Source organism: Hylaeus volcanicus, chromosome 7, assembly GCF_026283585.1.
Source record: "Hylaeus volcanicus isolate JK05 chromosome 7, UHH_iyHylVolc1.0_haploid, whole genome shotgun sequence".
In the NCBI taxonomy this organism is placed as follows: domain Eukaryota; kingdom Metazoa; phylum Arthropoda; class Insecta; order Hymenoptera; family Colletidae; genus Hylaeus; species Hylaeus volcanicus.
The window spans coordinates 2,090,402-2,113,076 of NC_071982.1; the positions used below are offsets into that span (position 1 = coordinate 2,090,402).

The 22,675-nt window shown below is 40.7% G+C and overlaps 1 protein-coding gene across 11 annotated transcripts in view; it reads right to left on the reverse strand.

Annotated features, from left to right (window-relative positions):
* Positions 1-22,675, reverse strand: part of LOC128879548 (uncharacterized) — a 533,296-nt gene that overhangs the window by 216,792 nt on the left and 293,829 nt on the right. The window contains exon 1 of one of the 11 annotated variants that reach the window (XM_054128812.1): positions 13,790-15,122. The exons of 9 other annotated variants lie outside the window; for them this stretch is intronic. Coding sequence is in view for 1 of the 2 variants with exons in the window: in XM_054128814.1 (XP_053984789.1) it covers positions 13,790-13,844 (55 nt within the window). In the remaining variant the exon portion in view is untranslated. Of the gene's footprint in view, positions 1-13,789; positions 15,123-22,675 lie in introns of those variants that run through there. One more of the 11 variants, XM_054128814.1, reaches the window with a different exon arrangement.

The following is a 22,675-nucleotide window of genomic DNA, read 5'->3' on the forward strand; positions in this document are numbered from 1 at the left end:
GTGTGTTCCACACCCTCTTTCTAGAACTAGCATACTAGAACTCTGATGCTAGAACTAGCAGACCTTAAGAATTCATAATTTCTCACCTTTCGTCTCGACTCTCCTGCAAGATAGTAGCCACTCCGGCGGTCCGAATGAAAAATCGACTTTCTCAGAGGGGCAGTTTCATCGAACCCGGCCTCGGCGTTTCCACCGTCATTAACTTCCAGCCTACATATAACGATCACGAGAACGAATCACGGCTGACTTCTTCGGCGTCAGCGGCAATTACGGTCCAGCCGCGACAGAAAGCCTCGCCACCTGGCGTCCCAGTCCGATTCTTCAGGCCGCGCCGAACAATCTCGATTCGATCCTCGTTTTATCAAGCCTTGACCGTCTTCCCATTCTGATAGCTCGTTATCGACGGTCTCCCATGGCCGTCGCGCGGTTAATGGCGCCAGCCGGACACGCGCTTTCTGTTCCCTCCCGTTCGGGCCCGCGCGTTTCCCCCGAAAGATAAACGCGTGCCGCGACGTCGCCGCACGGTAGGCATTCAACAATTCGCGGAGGGCAATTAAGCGACGTGACTCGCTCGATTCACGGTATGGAAACGTCATGACGCGATTAAGGAATCTCCCCTCCTCGGCTCGAGTCACCTGTACGAGCGACAGGGTGCCATTCGCACGCGACTTCCGTCGGAACGTGCATCCGGTTCTGGTATTTGTTATAACTAGACTGCGGAGCTTTATGCATTTATAGGAAATTTGAATGTGCAAAAACCTACAGAATGCAAATAATATGCAAGAATATAAAAAAGACTGAAAGTAGAGTTCATGTTATAATATTTGCAGAATAAAATAAATTCCTATTCAACAATTTTTATAAGCGCGTTCGCGAAGATTTTATTTTGTGCATAAAGATCCGCAGTTTAGTTATAACCAACCGATCGATATTTTTGACTGGGCAAATTAGAAACATTTTGGGATATTTGTTGAATATTTGAAGAACTTCAACCGTGCAGTATATCATAATTTAAATTTATCGGAATTAAAATACTATTCACAAATGCACACACACACACACACACACACACACGCGCGCGGGCGATTGGAAGGGAAATGCAAGAAATTACAGGCATACTTTGGGAATTACTTTTAGGAAAATAATGGAAACAGTCAAAATTCTGTGAGCAGAACTTCCCTGTACCACTAATAAATTTTGTAATAGTAATTTGTATATAATAATTTAATCTAATAATTTAATTTAATCTTAACCCTTTAGCCTGTATTTATTTTATAGAAACCAAATTATAAACGTGCACTGCGTTTTAAATGGCAGTAATGCAGAGTTGTTTAATGAAAGTTTAATGATCATAGGATTTCTCGTCCTCTTCCTGAATTTGTAATTTGTTTCAATGTGACGATATTCTTTTATGCACCAACTTTGTAGAATTTTACTTTCAATTCTCAATAAACATTAAGACCTATATTTTCCTAGGACCATCAATTTTAAAGGGAACCAAGAAACTTTCCTACTCTACAAAAATCAGGCCAATTACCTTAAATAGGAAGAACCATCGCGCCTTTCTCCCATTAGCAGACCCAAGAAACCCAAAAGATCCAAGAGATCCAAGAATAAGAGCCAGGAGCACGTCGCCATTTTATCCCTTCGTTTCTCCGTGTCCATTATCGAGTTCTCGAAACCGACAGCGATCGAGCGCAGTCCACGCGATTTTTTCCTCCCCACGTCTTTCGACTACTCGATAAGTGACACCCTGATGATCGCGGCATCCACGAATGGATCGGGCAACTGTCGATCAAGCGAGATGCTGATTCCGTATCGCGGTAATGGGCCAGGGCGGGATCGAGCGAAGGGACAACGTAGCAGAGGGGAGGGAACGAAGGGACGAAAGGGTCCGTGGTAAATATTACGTGGTTTGGGCTTCGTGGAATGGGAGACTCTTCGTGTTCGCAGCCGCGAAATAACGTCGGCGGTTTGTGGTTTTTCATACGTGCAAGAAGTCACAATGGCGAACGAGAGTGATCCCTGTACGTGGCGAACCAAAAGTAGACGTAGAAGAAGAAAATGAAGAAGAAGAAGAAGAAGTAAAGGGAAAGAAAAAGTGGCTTTTGTTCCCACCTTGGGCGAGCTCGGCGTGGCTTGGCACTTTTTCTCGGTTCGCCTTCTTCTTCGCATCCCCTTTCTATTCCCCTTGCTTTTTTCTTTCTTGCGGAACGCTTTGTCTTAGGCAAACGTGATTAAGAATCCTTGTGGTACAATTTTATTCGGAGCCTCTTGCTTCTTCTATGAATAATGGAGAATTTATTAGATATGTTGTCGTATTATTACAAAGGAAAGCTTGAGGCTTTAAGGTCGATTCTTCTATACGACACGGACCGGCAACGACGCGTACCGGCACCGACACGACAAAACATTAAAACACGCGTTTTAATGGAACTATTCACAGACACCGACCTGAACGTTCCGTCAACCGGAATAGTGTGAATAGTTAATACGCGTGTTTTAATGTTTTGTCGTGTCGGTGCCGGTACGTGTCGTTGCCGGGAATACCGTAGGAATTTTTCATTATATTTCATAGTGCTTTTATTATAAACAATTTTTCGGCAATTTTGTCTCGAAATTAACCATATATTTTTTCAAATAACACCATTTCTGTGTGACGCGGGAATCTCGTTCCACGTCACAGCTGAACTGGTGCCAGAAGTGGGATACTTGTCGCTAATGCTCAGTGTGAATTTCTCGTTCTTGTTGGATTGAATTATATAAATGCTTTTGAGGAAAAAATTAATTAGTACACTCTTTCCTCCTCGAATAATTATTGAAATATATATATTATATTTTTATATTCATTATTTTTATTATATTAAAATTTTCATGTCTGTATTATGTATTTGAGATATTACCGATCAATTTCCTATATAGAAATAATTGATTGCCATTGATTTTTCGCTAACTGAGTTTTTCCACATCACGTCTGAAAAAATTGAAATATAAAAAAAAAGTCCTACGATTAGATCTCAATAAAATGGTACTACAAGGATTCCTAATCAAAACCTCACCTAACCTTCATCTAAGACAAAACGTTCTGCAAGAAAGAAAAAGCAAGGGAGATAGAAATGGAATGCGAAGAGTACGAAAAACCCTATGTATCATGAAACTATCATTAAACAACTCTGCATTATTGTTACTTAAATCGTAGGGCGCGTTTATAATTTGGTCTCCAAATATAAATATCTCCTGGGAAGTGTGTGCGCCATAAATTTCTTTCTGCTGGCCGCGATCATGATTCGATATTGAAAGAGCTTGAATTAAGAAGTCTGGTACAGGCTTAAGATTATTAATGGTCGCGTCGTGCACCCATTCCTCGAGGAATTCATTAAATTTTATGCCCCGTCTAGCCCGTTCGAGATACCTGTGTTGTATAATTTGAAATCTATATCAAGTTATAGTTCGTCCGAACCAATTAACATCGTTCAAAACTAATTTACATGCAGCACCAACGTAAGCGATACTACGTCGTTTCTATTTTTCATCAAACATTCATGCTGACTTTTATTCATATAAAAAGACAAGCATATACAGGGTGTTTCTTACTTTTTTTGGCAAGGTTGATTGTGTTTACTTTGCCTGTACTTAGGAAGCATTTCTTCACGTACGAGGATCGTTCAGAATTTTTAAATCATCATTTCGAAATGACCACCTTCTGCGTTCATACAAACTTGACATCGATCTAATATGGAACGTATAATATTTGGAATTTTCTGACGATTTTGCTGCATCTCAGCAACTGAATTAGTGATTCGTTGAGTTCATTCTTCACGTGTACTTACTGCTGTACTGTACACCTTTTACACAATACACCTTCCTAACCTAACAGAAAAATGAATGAAGAACTTAGGCCATAGCTTACAGCTTCCTTTGTAATATGACACCATACCTAATTTGATTAAATTCGTCTTCTACTGTTACAGGTAGTGATCAATTTTCCATTATACAAGAAGCAAGAGGATCTCAATAAAAATGAAGTAAAAGTCAGTTTCTAAGATCACTTTGAATACCTAACAGAAAAATGAATGAAGATGAATGACACCTTCCATATCATTCAGTTTTAAATCTGTTGTTAATCGCTTATAATATCGTAACAAAGTGTTTATAAACAAACGTCATACAACATTTTTTTTTTGTTTTCTCGTATAGATCCTGCTTCTACAATCTTGCCGCGAAAGTAGGAAACACCCTGTATTCAAATTCATTTTCGTTCAAGTCACCCAATTAATCTTAACAAATCTGTTTCACCTGTTACAGCATTACTTGAGTAACAGGAATCTGATAAGAGATCTCCATAAACCTAGTGTTAACTTAAAAATTTAAGCCACCTATCACAATTTCTATATCGTCAATTATATTTGTCGAACTCCAAATAATTTTAAGCACGCGAATGCTTCTTACCTACAGCTTCGTGCCTACAGCACAAAGATAACAGAATCGAGGTGTTAAGGAAGTACCCGAAAGCCAGAATTGCATTTTTGGTCCGAAGCGACCAGTTTCCTCCCCTAATCTTAGGAAAATCACGGTGGACGTTGACGTTTATCGCAACCGACGATCGCGTGCCCCGAGACAAACTATTGAATCATGCGTCCGCCGGTTGTCGGATCGTAGACAAATTAAACATGACAACGTGCCGGCGATACGTGGGCGATACTCGTAGTTAGAAACTCACTTTATGTACTGTCGGTTACAATGGAAGCGAAACGATTCAGCGACCACACGCCGCTCCATTCAGCGGGTTCCTCCATGACGGCTGCGGCTCGAACACCCAAGAAAACTTGTCCCGCCGGACGACACGATCGCGGCGAGTTTGGAAGCTTCACTCTTCCAACCCATTCCGCTTGTTTTTCCGCGTTGCTGGGAGCGTGCGTTTCGTTGAACGCGGCGCTGCGCGCCAGGACAATTTTCCTTGTGTTAGGTAATCGAAATAGGCTGCCACTGCGATTGTAGTTTGTGACACTGACGAGGAACATCCGCCAAATGTGGATGGGTGACATTCATAACAGTTTGCGGGTTCCCAAGGAGACCAAAGGTCGACTACATCGAATTTGGAAGGTTCAAGTACCTGACAAAGTCGCAGCATCCTGTTCGTGGCAATGAAAAGGTAGATTTGTCAAACGTTCCTTTACAAATTTCCTGGTATTTTTCAGTGACACAAAATGACTAAAATGAGGAATACGAATTTTATCATCAATTAACTCAAAGGTTAGTCTTAGTGAACAGTGAACTGAACAGTGTTAAATTCGTACGACCCTAGCCAAACTTACAACCCTACGAGAATATCGTGGCGGAAAATGTGGTAACGATATTCTAATACGCTTCCAGCTCCAGTAAACAAGCTTTGAAACGTCAAACCTGTTAAAATTTACAATATCTAAGACACTACGAATTTTCTTCGGCTAAATCAAATTTAGAAGGTTCAAGTACATGACAAAGTTTCAGCATCCTGATTATATAGTTTGTGGCAATGATAAGAAACATCTCTCAAACGTTCCTTCACAAATTTCCTAATATTTTTCAGAGACATCAAATTATTGGAATGAGAAATATGAATTTTCTTCGGCTAAATCAAATTTAGAAGGTTAAAGTACCTGACAAAGTCTCACCATCCTAATTATAGATTGTGGCAATAACAAGGAACATCTCCCAAACATCCCTTTATAACTTGTCTGATATTTTTCGGGGACAAAAAGTGCCTAGAATGTGGAATATGAATTTTCTTCGACTGATTTAAAGTTAAACGTCAAACTACCTAACAAAGTTTCAGCCTTCTAATTCAACTTTATGGTAATGACAAAGAACATGCATCAATTACGTTTACACTCCTTCGTGACATTTTGCAGGTTTATAAACGTGATCAAACATGAAGAATATGAATTTTCTTAAACTAATTCAAATTTGAACGACCAAACTATTGTAAATTGTGATAATTTCGAAGATATTCGAAGGCGAATGTCAAATTAGAGTAGTTATGTGTAAAGTTTGAGAACGAGTTTGATAAATGTACGAACAAGTTTGTGAAGAACGACTAGAAGAAATCGCATGTTTGGGAAAGCATGATAATTCTCTGCTTGAAAGTTTAAAAGAAGATGTAACTGAAAAAATGCTAGAGTTTTAGTTTAGAGTTAGAACGCGAAAAGTAAAGGCCGGTCTAAGAATACAAAATTCAAACTGCGTGTGCGACTAAGAGTTTAGCTACAATCCTGCGCCACCATTGTAATGTTAACATCCATTCCCATTATCGATATATCGAATTTTATCATAAAATTCCACGCTATGCTCGAAAGTTTAAACTTCCGACGTTATCCCCATCAATTCTCCTGCTTCTCCTTGAAATAAAAACAAGGGTGTAGCATAACTCACGAACCGTCGCAAACAATGACAACGAAAGGAAGCTGCGTATTCATACGGCAGCCGGAGAGACGATAAAGCCAGATGCTTTGTTGCCCATAAATAAGTCAATTGGCAACGGCAGCTCGGGGCCCAGTCAGCGACGCGATGAGCAATAGCGTTTGTATTTTGAGCGACAGCCAATATTTAACTCAGCCAATGGCGATCGGTACAAGCAGCATCGACCCAAGGGGACCGTCGAAGACAAGTCGTGTTCCCCGACGTAAGGTCGGGAATAACCGACGTCAGCTTGCCAGGCTCGTGCGTAATTCCTGCTGGAAGTCCGCACGAGGAGAAGACCCTACATGGCGCCTTCGACAAGATGCCAGGGGATGCTTCGACGGGGATTGAGATTCCTGGAAAACGACCGGAAGCCTTCGATGCTTTCCATTGGTGATCAAGCGCGGAGACACCGACGGAGGAAAGGTTAAGATAGAAAAATTCTTAGCCGATAAAAGTTTCGTGCATTCGATGAAAGATAAACTTGAAGAGACTGGAAGTTGACGTGACGTATGAAATATTTTCCTAGGAAGTGATTTGTACCTGCTGTAAAGTCAGATTAATCTTTTTAAGGTTTGGTGAAGCTTTTATCGAGATGTTTTGAAGTTTCTCGAAAATTAAACATATTTGTTATGCAACGTGTTTATATCTGCCTTATTCTTCTAAATATTTAAGTGTGTAGCTATTTATTTATCAATTGGTGTCTAACGATATTCAGAGGACGTTGAAGAGAACAAGAAGCAACAAAAGGTCAAAACAATGCACAAGATGTGATTCGTACAATAAACAACATTCATGAAATTTTCTACCAAGCGAGTACCCAAACGATGATTTGTATACAAGTCCTGCCTCGCAAGTAAATAATGATCCCCCAAGAAAGAAAACATACAGTTAATGCTATAATAACAACACAACCTACAATGGACTGGTATCGAAAGCGATACACGTTGGTCGTGAAAGGGTTAAACTCCATCCTCGAGACCTTAATAGCGAGCGAGCCGTCAAAATAATTGAATGACTTCCAGAAACCGGCGTCGTCGGGGGAACGATTCAGACGTCCGGCTTGATTAATCATCAGGAATCGAGAAACGGTGTCCACGTTTATGTCCCCGCAGCGAGGACGAACATTAATCCCATTAGTGGTCGCGACAAAGAGTTGGCGTTTGCCCGCAACGCACCGTTCGCCATTACCTCGGCATTATATCATGACGGATTCGTTCCGCGGGATCGGCGCTGTCACCGAATCACAGACCGCGCTGGGGTACCGGTTAACGAAGAAGCATCAGCCATCCGGAAGATAATGTATTCTCCGTGAAAAAGCCACTGATTGCCGTCGCTATTGTGCGCAAAGTGTTGCACTTTGTGGCGCGCGAAACGTATGCAAACGAAACACGATACGTAGGTTCGTTGTTTTCGATGCAACCAGGGAAGGGACTGGAACACGGTTTTCGAAATTGTGTCAGCTTCGTTCCGAGGAAATAGATATGTAGGAGTACCAACGATATAAAATTTAGCGAGGGAAATTGAAAAGATCAATGGTGAAAGAAATATGGACTACCTAAGAAAAGGATACTCTAAAATGAACCCTGAAAATTAATTGCTAATCTATAAAATTACTGGGAAATCAATCTGGACATATGATGTTGAAATCTGGATAGTCGCAACAAGAAAATTGAGAGACTGTAGTGAATTATCCTAATAGTAGTCGATGCTCCATGGTAGACTTGGAAGACATTAGGCAGTAATCGTTCAGCACACCAAAATATATAAACAGAGCATGGATAACTGCATAAACGTGTTACCAAACACTGTCTAATAGAGTGTCTATGCAGCTGACCTATCCTAAGAAGATTAATTAGAGCACTCAAACGTCTCAACGTGTTAAGGTTGTAGATAATATTATACAAAATGAAGAAAACGAAAACAAAAGTCGGAGAACAAAATTAAATATACAATATTCCATAAAAGTAAAAAATCCAGTATGATCTAGTGACACTCTAAATCTATTTTAATGCCATTTACATTAAATCATTTTTAATGAAGTATACACGATGAATATTCAATTTCTAGACTATTCAAAAAATGACTAAACTTGAAATTTGTCTAAACCTAATAATTTATTCTCACGAAAACAAACGAAACAAAACGAAAAACAAGACCAATCGGAATGATTGAATCTAAATATATTATGAACATATAGTCGCATTGAATGAATGAAAAACTCATTTGAACAACACCCTCCTTTCGAAAGGGCTGCAAATAAATCCCTGCGAGGTGTTGCTATTCGTTTAATAATTCCTCGAATAGAATTTCGCCCATCCCCGGTTTAAGGGGTCCGTGTTCCGCCCAGATGAATAAATATCGTGGAATTATTCGAAGACAGTAGTCGACAGAGCAATTTCGCCGGTAGAAGAAAAAAATCAGCGGAAGACCCTCTTAATTAGAAGCGCCCGACGAATAACCGTGCCCGATTCGGCGAGATAAGGCTGCTGGAAACTGCAGCTTCTAAGTGGGCGCCTATTCGCTACCGACAGCTTCCAAGCGCTCCTAATTGTCAAGATTGAGAACCGTAATTACACACTTCGACATTCGTTCATTCCGCTCGCTCGAGACATTCCGAAGTCCCGAGCATCGTTTTTATGGGCGAAGGGCCATCGAAAATACCCAACCACTTTTCGAGAGAACTCTGGTAGGGAGGTTGATAAGGGACGGTGATAGAGGCGTTGGTGAGAAAAGTTGAACGCAGAAGAAAGTTAACAGTTTTACTAAAGTGCACTTGATTTGGAGTAGACGAACGATAAAAGGAATCTTAAAGATTGAGATGTTTACAATGTTATGTTTCTCTGTTCTCTCTTTTGGAAAAGCTGTGTATTAAATAATCAAATTAAATTAAATTTCCAAATATTTGCTTTCCGCTCGTGACAGATACAATTTTTGTAAAACTCGCATTTTTGGTGTGTTTTGTTACGAATAATCGGCTTCTAGTTTTCCATAAAATACATTTTTTGGATGACTGTATTCTTTCTGTTATAAAACCTTTAAATTAGACATAGTAATATGAAGATTTTATAATAGACAGAACATAGTCATCCAAAAAATGTATTTTATGGAAAACTAGAAGCCGATTATTCGTAACAAGAAACACCAAAAACGCAAGTTTTACACAAATTTTATCTGAGCGGAAAGCAAATATTAGTATATTTAGTATCGATTGAAACATCTTTTTCTGAAGATTACCTGTACTTTAAGGTTAATAGGAATTTTCAATGGTATTAGAAAATTTGATAAAAAAAGAATTAACTCTTAACATCTATGAGTAATCAACTTTACATTATCTACTACTACCACATATATATATTTGTTGATTTTTATCTCCTTTTCTACTTAATCTTTGGATACCTTTGAAATTTCTATGTTGTAGGTATTTTACCTCCACTTTACACCCAAAGTGAATCACACGATAAATATCCAAAACTCAAAAATAAATCGTAAGAGACACTTTTAATTAATAACTCTTTCGATCAGTTATTTGTCAGGATTGTTTGATAAACTGAACAATACAACCATAGGAAGCTTTGTAAGTCAAATTCAACAGTACTGTAAACACTTTATTCTGAATACTTAATTCACAAATGATTAATTCACAAATTAAGTTACAAGTCATGTCTTTATCATGGAACTTAACTAACTGGAATATCCAGGGACATTCGCCAATTCCCCAAAACACCCAAAAAACGCGCAAACATTATAAAAATGCACACGCATTAGGCATACCTTAGAAAATAAATATTGGAAACTGCTAATTACGACCACCGAAACTCCATATTAGTTCCTACGTTCACCAAACGATTACTTTTATCAACGTCAGACGATTCTCTCGCGACACGTACATATGTACCTAGATAAATCTGACAAGCAATTTCAACAGCGTAAACATAAACGTAACAGTATACTAATCTACGTGACGACTATATCTTCTGACGTGGCATAGACATCAATAGGGTCACGGCCCCGAATTTTCGTCTATCGAAAAACGACCTCGTACCGATTAAACGCCGTTCGAACGTCGCTACCACTCGCGTTATATAATTCGAAATGATTGTAAAACATAATTCAAGACCTCTTATCGACCGGCGTGTTTGTTTCCCATACGTCAGCCGTGAATAGACGACGGAGTGCGAATTCCAGCAGCGGAGAACAACGCCTACCTCGGTACACATGTGTTTCATAACTTTGCGCAAGTTGTCACCGCGAACGGCATCCTGTTACATCGTGATTGATTATATGTTGTTTCGTCCACTGTCGACACGTGCCACTGACGGTGATCCACAATTTTTGATCGCGACATGGCCCGGATAACGTTAATTATTTTATTAAAATTAAGGAGGGATCCAGAAGGTTAATTAGGTAAATTTTATGAAATCGAAGTGTCATATCTTTGGGCATTAGTTCATGTCAGAAAGACGACGTTAAATATTTTATAAAAATTAAGAAGGGTTCAGAAGATTAACTGCACACGAAAATATTATAGAATTGGTCTGCATGAGAAATTATGAACATTGTACGAAATCGAGATGTGATATCTTTGGGCATTAGTTCATGTCAGAAAGATGACGTTAATTAATGTATAAAAATTAAGGAGGGGTTCAAAAGATTAGCTACACACGGAAACCTTATAGAATTGGTCTGCAAGAGAAATTATGAAAATTGTATGAAATCAAGATGTCATATCTTTTAGCATTCATCTCAGAAATGAACACAATTTCACTGGGAATATTGACGTGACGAATAAGAACTCTACCAAGTAATCCATTGAGAATTTTTTTTAAAGTGATGAGAATATTTCTTTTCATGTAGAGAAAATAATGAAGTATAAATTCTAATAATCAGGTATGTAAAGATCTAACAAACTTTGTGACTATATCTTTTTAACAAACTGCAACACTGTGGCTGCTGTTAACATTAGATCGTTTGTTTCATACATTAACAGTTTATTATTTTTAATTTTGTTACATGAGGCTGTTTCCTTTAAGCAAATTCATTTCTTGCAGTATGTATATGAACAAAAATTGTATTTTTAATGTTCGACCACGTGTTTTTAATATTAACATCAGTCGCAGGTGTTAAAATTTTGTAAATAAATTTAGTTCATTTAATTTTCGGTTGAACAGTCACTAAGATAAGCTGACGTTCATTCAACATGAAGCATAATTCGACTGTAAAATTAGGATTTTATTGCTTGTCAAACAAAGAATGGATCGACACTGGTTTATTGTTTATTCTTCGCTTCGTTTTATCTAAACGAGACTCGTTTCCTTTCCTGATTTACAAAAACGTTACTGTTTAATAGCAAACGTCACGTAATGAGAGGAAAACGTTGCTTACACCTGGAAATCAGTGAAGCGAGGCCTGTAATTTACAATGAACGCAACTGTCACTTGGTTGGTTTACCTATTATCGCGTCAAACTAACATTACAATCAATAGAAATCCATTGTTCTGAATGGAACATTAGAATGCATGGCAACGAACGTGTAAATAAGACCTTATTCAACGTAATCAGTTTGAAAGGTGGCGAACTGTGCGTGAGAAATACAATTGTAACTAACAAAACGCTGATACTTCAGAAACATTAGAAGTTTCCCTAAATTAACCCATTCACTGTCAACTATAAGATGTCTCGTAGTTCAAATTGATTGAAATTATTCAAAGGATAACTTTACAGCATTTTTGAGTCACGAATTAATGCAAAAGAAGATCGTAGATTTTCTTTTTAAAATAACAAATGTAATATCACTTTTTATTATCAAAATGATAACCCAGCTTTAAATTTGCTTGACAGTGACTGGGTTAATCGCCCTTACTACAATTCAATTTATTAATTATTTCACTCTGTTGTATTATACGAGTTCTTCGAAAAGAAAACTACGCTAGATAGTCACATGCCATTTTCGAGTATCAATCTACAGTAAGTCATCAATTACCTTCTGACAACTGATTCATAACTTTCACATTTTCGACAAGTTGACAGATATCGCGCAAGTTCGAGTTCGTTTCAGAAAAATTCGCGTACTATGTAAAATGATGGAGTCTTCGATCTAAATCTGACGTACAAAGATATTCTTCGAGCAATCTTCGCGTCAAAATAAGAGAACGCCTCTGGATTATATGCATATCAGAGTTTGTTTGTACGTGTTACTTATTTGTTTCGAATCAAATTTCAACTTGTACGTGGAAAGTAGGTCCGACGGAATGATCGAGCATGCGCGAGAAGTGTCATATTTAGAAGTGTCATGTTTAGAAGTGTCATATGTAGAAGTGTCACATTAGAAATGAAATGTCTTATTAGAATTATGATTTCAAACGTTATTTCAAATAGTTCGCAGCCTCCGACTGCGTTCAGTTTATCTTCACGTTTATAAACGTTGCACATTAACTGCTACCACGTGTTTCCTACAACGTTCACGCCTAGAAGCTACGGAATTTTTATGACAATAATTTCTAATCTTCTGTTCACAGCGAAATAAACGAATGGAGATGCTACTGAAACTTGATCTCCCATGTGTCACTCAATAACCACGATAAATGTTGGCATTCTATCGTTTCAACGCTCCAGTTTTTCGTGTAAATGGATCAAATTCCTGGAATCCGATGTAAGCATTGAAAAACGAAGAAGAAATCAACACCACCTACAGGGGTAATAAATTTGACGTATCTTGCAGTAATTTCGCGAAATAGTAAAAATTCGGGGCTTGTCATTGCCACAACTTCGACGTACATAAACTTGTACCTCTGTAAAGAATAGGTAACTTTCTCCGTGTTACGAAGAAATCAACACCACCTACAGGGGTACACGAAATTTGACGTATCTTGCAATAATTTCGCGAAATATTACAAATTCAGGGCTTGTCATTGCCAGAACTTCAATATACATAAACTTGGTGTACCTTCGTAAAGAATAACTTTGTAAAGGTGACTTTCTCTGTAGCACAGAAAAAGGTTCTCGTCGCGTTACTTGCGTCGCTCATAGAAAGGTAGAGATCCCACCCTAGAATTCCAATTCACTACATAATATCATCCCTGGATCCAACGAACCTTGTCTCACATAATCCCTTCTTCCCAAACCGCGTTAGTTTCGTCTCTTATAGAAAGGTAGAAATCCCACCCTAGAATTTCGATACACTAAATAATATCATCCCTGGATCCAACGAACCTTGTCTCACATAATCGCTTCTTCCCAAACCGCACCTAAACGTCACTTTCTCGAACTCTTATCCTCCACCATTCTTCGTCTTCCAAAGGTACGCTTCTTATCAAGGTACGCCTCAACCTTCGTTGACGAGCCAACTCACCAGTATAACACCAGGCCGGCCAGACAACAGGGCTCTCGGTGTCCAGCTCCCTCATTCTCTCAGCGACCCGCGGACATCTCCACTCCGTACGTCCCGACGTTGCGGTAAGTATGTCCAGTTTGATCTCTGATGCGAACTTCCGTCGTGAGAAACGACCTCCGATCGACGTTCCCTTCGAGCAGGCGTCTGCCTGGCGCAGTCTCCTCGCGTACGATCTTCCAGCGCCACGCGCTCGACTGGTACCTGCGTCCGTCACCTGGCGAACGACCACCTGTTGAACGTCAAAGGACGTCCGTCGAGGACCATGCCTCCCGTCCCGTGATCCGCTCAGCAATCGTCCGTCCGCGAGTGCAGAGGTTGCCGAGCCCCTTTTATCGCGTTAGGTGCACGTGCATGAGTGAGAGACAGATGATTCCGAGAGACAGATAACCGTAGATAAGCCGTCTGCGGCGGTGATAAGACACGGCGGAACCGTCATCGACTCGGTTCCCAGACCCCTCGTCACTTTCTCCGGGGCACGGACGATCTCTCACGCGTGTTACACGAAAAGGTGTTTCGCGCTCGGCTCGAATCGCGCACTAAATGTCACGGAAATGTCAATGAGGAGTCGCGGACGTTTGACACCTTCACTGTCCCCTTCCTCCCGCGGCCCCCGGGTCCGAGAGGGAACCAGTCTTCCTTCTCCGGGCCGAACTGTGCACTAACTATCGTCGATATCACTGACACTCGCGAAACGATCCCTCGGCTGCGAACGATCGACGATCGACGCCTGGACAACTGTAAACACTGTCAGGGCCGATACCTGGATGGGCCCGTGTGACCGAGTGGATTGTTTACACGTTCTAGACCCGACTGGTTAGGAAACGTCTGTTTATCGAGGCCGAAACGACGGTTCGGGGCCCGTCGACGTCCGCAGAGACCGGGTCACCAGGCGATGGGGGCCGTAAACGGAATCGGTTGAGGATAACGCGATCGATCGTTGCCTCCGCAACGGACTCGGGAGGATCGTTGACGTAGCGCAAGATGACACGACACTACAACACGGCACTGCTGCGTGAGGCGTCGTCGAGGGGGACAGACGTAGACAGAGGGAGAAGGACGTAGCCCGGGGTAGGGGGTTGAGAAGACGAGACAGAGAAAAGGGGGGAGGAGGAGAGGGAGGAGGAGGAGGAAAAAAGAAGGGAAAAGTGAGAGAGACAGCAGAAGAAAGAAAGAAAGAGAGAGAGGGAAGAACCTGACCACCGGACACACTTGGCTACGGTAGGCACGACACACAGGTAAGCGGAGTGGCACTTAGGTTGGTGCACCTGCCGCGAGAGTCCGCGTCGTAATGGGAGCGGGGCAACGGGCGGCAGGTAGGCAGGCCTACCGCTCGTCAACCTGCGGAGTAGGGGAATCAGTCACATGGCGAGGTGCCCCGCGCTGGTTCCGCACGAAGAGGTGGTAGCCGAACCCGAGTGGTGGTGGACAAAGGTCCCCCTGGTGGTGGTGGTGGACGGACCGGGTCGTGGAGGTGGTGGTCGCCGCGGCGCGGTGGTAGGATCCACTGGATCCGATCCAGGACCAAGGAGTAGGATACACCGAAGAGGACCTCGAACCGAGCGGACGGTGTCAGAGTAACCTGTCGCCGCGGAGTTCTTTGTGGGTGATTTCTTCGCAACGGGCCGCAAAGATAATATTTTCTTTCGGGGCCCGACGTGGAAGGCGGACCTCGGCGGACCCATCCGCGACGGGAACTGGAGTATGTTGCCTTTGCGGGGGGAGAGGAAGGTTACTCGAGTGATGCACCGGGAGGACGTGCGGTTCAGATTTTAGTCTGTGTATGGATAGTTTTCTATGGGATTTTCTTTCGTTTTGTTTTGTTTAGAGGTTGGACGGTTGACTTGTTGATGGAATAGGCGAGGAGTCAGGTGGCAGTCGTATGGAGGTCTTTTGTTGATTGAATCTTAGTCGAGTACGATTTTGAGATAGGTCAAAGAGGATGCGGGGACCTATGGGAGGATCTAGTGAAAGGAAAAATGTTTAAGAAATAGCGATTATTGATATTAATGTGTTTCGTAGCCAAATGATTGAATATTTATCGTGATTTATTAGAAACATGATTGTAAACGTGTAGGAAGGTATTTTGTTGTTTGATTGTTGAAGATTGTTGTAGCGATTTTGAGATTTGTGAAAAGAACACTGAGATCTGTGGTAAATTCGAAGGAAAGTAAACATTTATCCAGTGTTTAGGGCTACTGTTGATATTAACATGTTTGATAGTCAAATGATTGACTATTTGTCGTGATTTATTACGAACATGATTATAAACGCGTAGGAAGGTATTTTGTTGTTTGATTGTTGAAGATTGTTGTAGCGATCTTGAGATTTGTGAAGAGAACACTGAGATCTATGATAAATTCGAAGGAAAGTAAACATTTACCGAGTGTTTAAGGCTACCGTTGATATTAACGTGTTTGATAGTCAAATGATTGACTATTTATAATGATTTATTAGAAACATGATTATAAACGCGTACAAAAGTATTTTGTTGTTTGATTCGTAGACGACTATGCAATTTTTAATATGTGAAGTAAACACTGAGATCTATGCTAAATTGGAAGGAAAGTAAACATTTACCCAGTGTTTAGGACTACTATTAATATCACGTGTTCATTACTCGGATGACACATATAATTCTCCATCATTAGACTGCGGATCTTTATGCATTTATAGGAAAGAATGTGCAAGAAGCTACAAAATGTAAACAATATGCAAGGATATAAAAGAGATTGAAAGTAAAGTTCACGTTATAATATTTGCAGAATAAAATAAATTCCTATTTAGGTTCAATGTTTCTAGGTACATTTTCAACAATTTTATTTTGCATAAAAATCCGCAGTCTATTCATTATTAACTAGAAAAACACTTCAAAATAAATATATTTATAAAAAGAAAGAATGAACCAATGCATGTCAGCTAAAACACACATATCTCGTTTATTCTATTCCAAAAGTAATTCATAAATTTACTAGTTCGCGTCGTCATAAATAAATTATAAATATGTAAATATATAAAGCATCATGATCTCAGGCCTGAAATTATTTAATATCGATACAGCTTTGTACTCTTTTTGCATTCATACAGTTTATATCGGAGTTTTAACTTTCATTAATTCCTTTCCTAATGGTTCCTTGATTACCATTTTTGTGAAACAGATTACTAAATCAGTCAAAGTTGGACAATTAATCAATTTCAACACGAACTGAGAAACGTGTATATGTTCTTATTACACAACTCGTCACGTGTTAAATACTCGACACTTCGTGTTTACAACCCAAACGATAAACGCTTCTCATCCGAGTTCCAGTTGAAGTTGCGTATCGAAAGAACTAGTTGAAGTGGAATCCTCGCAAACAGTGGCAAGCATCGATGTGTTTTATTGGTCGTAGGAAGTGTTCGAACATTCTTGACGTATTTCGAAGCCTGTGACAATTAGCTGCGATACGGTCACGAAGATCTAATGGATTATCGACTGGTTTCTATCGAATAGCCTGCTTGAGGTGTCGTCCAATGCAGAAATCTGACGTATCGAAGGACGATGAATGGTACGATTTACGCAATTGGCGATCTTTTACCCATCCAACGAACAGGATCATCTTATTTAACTCCATTGAATTGGCATTCATGCTGAGAATGTTATTTAGCTTCTTTCAAAATTCCACAAGGTTTTGAAGAAATCGTTTATATTCTTCGCCAACAACTTATGATAATTTGTATCTATATAAAAAGACAAGCGTGCAAATTCAATTTTGTTCAGTATTTATAATTAATTTTTGTGGAAATGGATATTGGGATTGGTCGATTCTTGGTTTTATCAAGCTATTGACACAGATTAATTATATTAGCGTCCTATACAGTTTCTTTATTATTACACACAGTGTAGTACAGTGCGTTGGCAAAACAGGCGCGACAAATTTAAATTAGTGAACGTTTACTTCAACAATTTTAGTAAATTTTTACTGTGCACATTTTTAAATAAAAATTTAGGTCTGTTAGGATTAGAATTAAACCACTACAATTTGTCACCTGTGCACATTTCTGAATACAAATTTAGATCTGTCAGAACTGGAATTAATAGTAAACTAAGAAAGGAAATACTATTTTCAACCAAACTTAACCTGTCTCGCGAACTTCCTAAAATGTGAAAGCATCCAAAAGACAGGATACATGGAAAGAATTCTACCGAACGGGGAAAGTGATTCATTCGTTTAGCTTTTATTGGTGTTCAGACAAAAGACATATGCGGCACTTTCGTGTTTCCATCGGCGTCCGTAGCTTCCAACAAAGATCGTTGCCGAGTCCCATATTTGGATTCACCGAAGGCACAGAGGAGTATTGAATTCCAGGCGTTTCCACCTATCCCGGCTACAGCCCGATGGCAGATTGTCCCCTGACTCGTCGTCCAGGAACGTCGTGTGCTGTCTAACTACGTCTTTCTTTACGTCTCTAGCTAAGTGGAGTTACGTTTCGTCTAGGTGGACAGTGTATCGATAAAACCAGACAAGAATGCCTTGTTTCCCCAAAGAGGGGATGCGGCTGCAGTTTCAGAACAACTGGTTGTAACTTCGAACGCGATGACTGGGGAATTCAACTGCCTTTATACGTTGGAGAATGATCGAATACTGGTCTGCCTTTGAAATTGCGAGCGAGGAGCGTTGTTTGCTTTGGCTCCGGTCTTCTTCGGTGCGAAAATATTCAATTTTGGTACTTTAAAGTTACGGTATGATGATTTCCTCGTGTATCGTACCGGAGATAATTGAAATTGTGTCTGTGGATTATTTGATAATTAGTTATTATTCAGCAAGAATTGGTCAGGATTTTGGAGTGCAATTTCAACGATACGATTTATGAGAGCGAACCGTTAATTGAAAAAGTTTTAACCCTTTGCACTCGAGAGGTGACTCTCTGTCGCCATTAGGTTTCACGCAACATAGCTACAATACCTAATGTTTCTTTTGGTTTAATTTCTTTGGAGCTCGAAGTGTCAATAAAATGATTATCGGTGACCATATTCTCAAATCTAGATAGCTTAGAATTCATGGCAATAGAATGCTAAGATACATCTCGAGTTGGAAATTTCTTGGAAATTTTTACTGTAATTATGTTTTGCTTCCAGACTATTGGAAACTACATATTCGAACATTCATGTATTATTTATTTTTATAACTTCATTCAAAAGATTTCATTCAAATTTTTTTTCTTTGATACTTAACATTCGGAATTAATTTTGTTTGTTCCTCAGTGAAAAGCACTATTAATTAAACGTAAGTTAATCTTCGAGTATGTGAATATATGAATTTTAGTTTCAAGAGTGATTCTGTGTAGGTTAAGGGGTTAATTTAGATCAGTCAATTTAGTTTCAATAATATCGAAATAATAGAAACAGCAGGTTATATAATTGAGACTATAATTCACCCAATGTAAACTTCAGTTCCCATTCCGAGCGTTTATCTCACCTTCGGATTAATGGCGTACTTTTCGAGCAAGAGGTGATTCAACGGTGATAACGATGTCAAACATAGGTGTGTAGCGTTTTTTGCATTCAAAGAACAAACACGGTATTGCAAAGGATACATTTGTTTCTTGGTCAAAAATTTGGTGACGATTGATGATCCATAAGAAGATGCATTGTCATGGTGTAACACCAAAAAATAAATTCTTTTAATTCAACATCCCGCACATTCATCCGATTTGGCTCCCCGCGATTATTTTTTATTCCAAAGATGCATTTGGCGTCACCGCTTTGCATCAATTGAAGATATTCATCGAAAAATGACGACCAGTATCAACACCATTCCAATCAAGGTCATAAGAGAGTCATTTGATGCATTTTTTGAACGTGCAAATCGTTGTATTTGAGCTAAGGGACAATATTTGTCTAGTTCTACTATTTTTAAAGCCGTTGCGGTTATTTTGGGGACAGAGGGTGTATGTATGCATTTAAACGTGCAAATCGTTGTATTTCGGCTGAGGGAGAACGTTATTCTAACTAGTTCTGTTATTTTTAAAGCCATTCTGGTTATTTTCCGGACTTAGGGTGTATGTATGCAACTGTCAGCGCAAATCGGTGTATTTCAAACCTGGTGTCGGTAAATTCTGATTGTCCAAACTCTGTATCTGTAATATTCATGGAAGCCTCACGATAATCGTAACAGAAACCCCAAGGATCCCTCCGAGAGTAACGCCTCCGACTCTCCCAGTTCCCGACGATATTCAAACATCGGTTCCCGGAATATCGCCGCGCGAAACTCGTTCAGAGTGCAAAAAGCAGCCCTTCAATTACTCCTTAACAAAACGAGCGACGCTGGACAGGCCGGCCAGGGCCCTCGTCACCAGAGGCACTAACAGTCGCCCGGTTAATACGACCATAACCCCGGCGATCCCACGACTTAACTCGCGTATGTCGCAACATCGTTATCGCCGTAGAATATCGGTATACGGCGGTGTCCTGGAAGTGTTGCCCTAGGCGTCTCTCCGTGGCGAACGCGACCAGGACGCCGAAGCGAAACGAGCCTGCAACCGTGCACCACGGTAGGGTACCGAGGAACGTGAAGCACGGATGAGAGCTTGTTAGGTTAACCATCACATTGTTTCACGAGGGCGTGGTGGCGTGTTGTTTGCAACGAGTGCGTGGAACGCTCCTCAGGGTCTCCCCGCATCCCGCGTGCTATCTTCTCTCTCTGGCCGAAGATCGGAGCGGTACCATCGAGAGCGATATATCGCGGCCGATATATATCACTCGGCGAGCACTCGACTTCCATACGTCCGCTCGAGCGTACATATGTACGCGTACATCGCCCGGAGGCTGGCTTCAAGGTCCTCGTTTAGATATCCGTTCGCTTCGAGATTATTCGAGGCAACGACGTCGCTTCGTCGGGCACGTCCGCGATGGCCGGGGCGTTACAGCCCGGCGTCCTATCTGGCCTGATCGGTCAGCTTCCGGAGCTAACGATTACCACCTCGGCCATTTTCCTTCGCGGCCCTGGCCTGCGATTAAACGGTCCATCGACCCCGTCCCCTGTCTCACCCGTGGACGATGTGGTAATCGCGTCGGCATCGTCGATCCTCAAGATTACCGTCAATCGAACGGACCAGGCCACTCGATTAGGTATGATAATGGCGAGGATGCTGGTGAATATTCTCCAGGAAAACGGCTCGGGGTCTCGGTTGCCGGGAAGGTTCGAGCTCGGACATTTTTCTGGGCTTCTTGTTGGGCTTCGGTGGCATTCAGGTGGGAGTTGTCGAGGAGTTAGGGATGAATCTGCTGGAGATACAGATGGGCAAAACCTTAGGTTTCGAATAGATCTGAAGTTTGAGGAATAGATGTGTTTGGCTTGTTTCTTTTTTTGGAGAACATTCGAAAGAGAAAACGAGACAAACAGATTAGCAAACTTCAAATTTATTCGAAACCTAGGGTTTTACCCATCACTGGCTGGAGGCATTGTGTTTGCGAATCGGCCCATAGGATAGAAGCGCCTTGAAGCTAAACGACCATCGTGAAGACTGTATAAAGAGATCCAACTCCCTAAGAAAGTTACTAGAAAACTGTTATCAAAATTCCGAACTTGAAGTTATGAATATTTCGGCCACTCGCGGCGTAAGTGCGCACAGACTACGATATATACATGTCATATGTGTATGATAATATATACACATATGACATACACGGTCTGTCTAAAAAGAAACCGAACTTCTGTTATAAAATGAAAAAAGTACAAGTAAAGTTCTTACACACACGTTTATTTACTCAAAATAATCTCGCTATGCGCCAATACAGCGTGTAGACCGCGTAATTAACATTTCGAAGGACCTTTGTAGCTCCTGTTTTGGTACCCCGTTTAGTACGGCGGTTACAGTGGTCTGAATCTCCGAAATATTGCTATAATGTGTCCCTCTCACTGGAATTGGCATTGTTACCTTGGATTATCCACCCTACTCGCCTGATCTGTCTCCCTGCGATTATTTTCTTTTCCCAAAATTGAAAATTCCAATGAAAGGGACACAGGGTGTTCCTCGAAAGGGTTCCCCCGAGGGTTCTTCGAAATGTTAATTACACGGTCTACACGTCGTATTGACGCAGAGGGAGATTATTTCGAGTAAATAAACGTGTGTGTAAAAACTTTACTTGTACTTTTTTCTTTTTATAGCAAAAGTTCGGTTTCTTTTTAGACAGACCATGTATATATATCGTAGTCTGTGCTTATTTGCGCCGCGAGTGGTAGAAATATTCATAACTTCAAGCTCGGGATTTTGATAACACTTCTACACTACACAGTTAGGACTCCCGATACAGTCTTCATGACAACCGTTAAGAAATAACAAAGAACAAAGGAAAAATAAAACAGGGCACACTGTGTCTCCTTACTCATCAAAATGTTTCCGGAGATAGAGGGACAGATGGTGCTTTATTCACGCCCGAAACAAACAAGATAAAGAGATGGGACTAGATACTTGTACTTTCTCTAACATTTATCCTTTGATCCTTTCAATTTATTATTTCCGGTTTGATCACAACATTTTTCAGCGAAACGAAATTAAAACGCTTTTTAACCGTGGACATTTAGGAATTTACCACCTAAAATTAACGAGTTTCTTGCACACTCAATCTCTCCCAATCGCAGTGTGACGATCTCACTCGTGTCTCGATCTCCACCCCGGTCTACACACTGCCATTCGATCTATATTACGAGAACCATTCCGCGCAATTTGTATTTCAGAAACATTCGGAAGACGACCGGGCCCAAAGTGGACGCGTTAAGGTATCCAGCTTGACTGGAAGCCTTGGCTAGCCATAGCTCATCTTCGGAGTTGAAGTAACCAGTGGCGTTCATGAATACGTGTTCA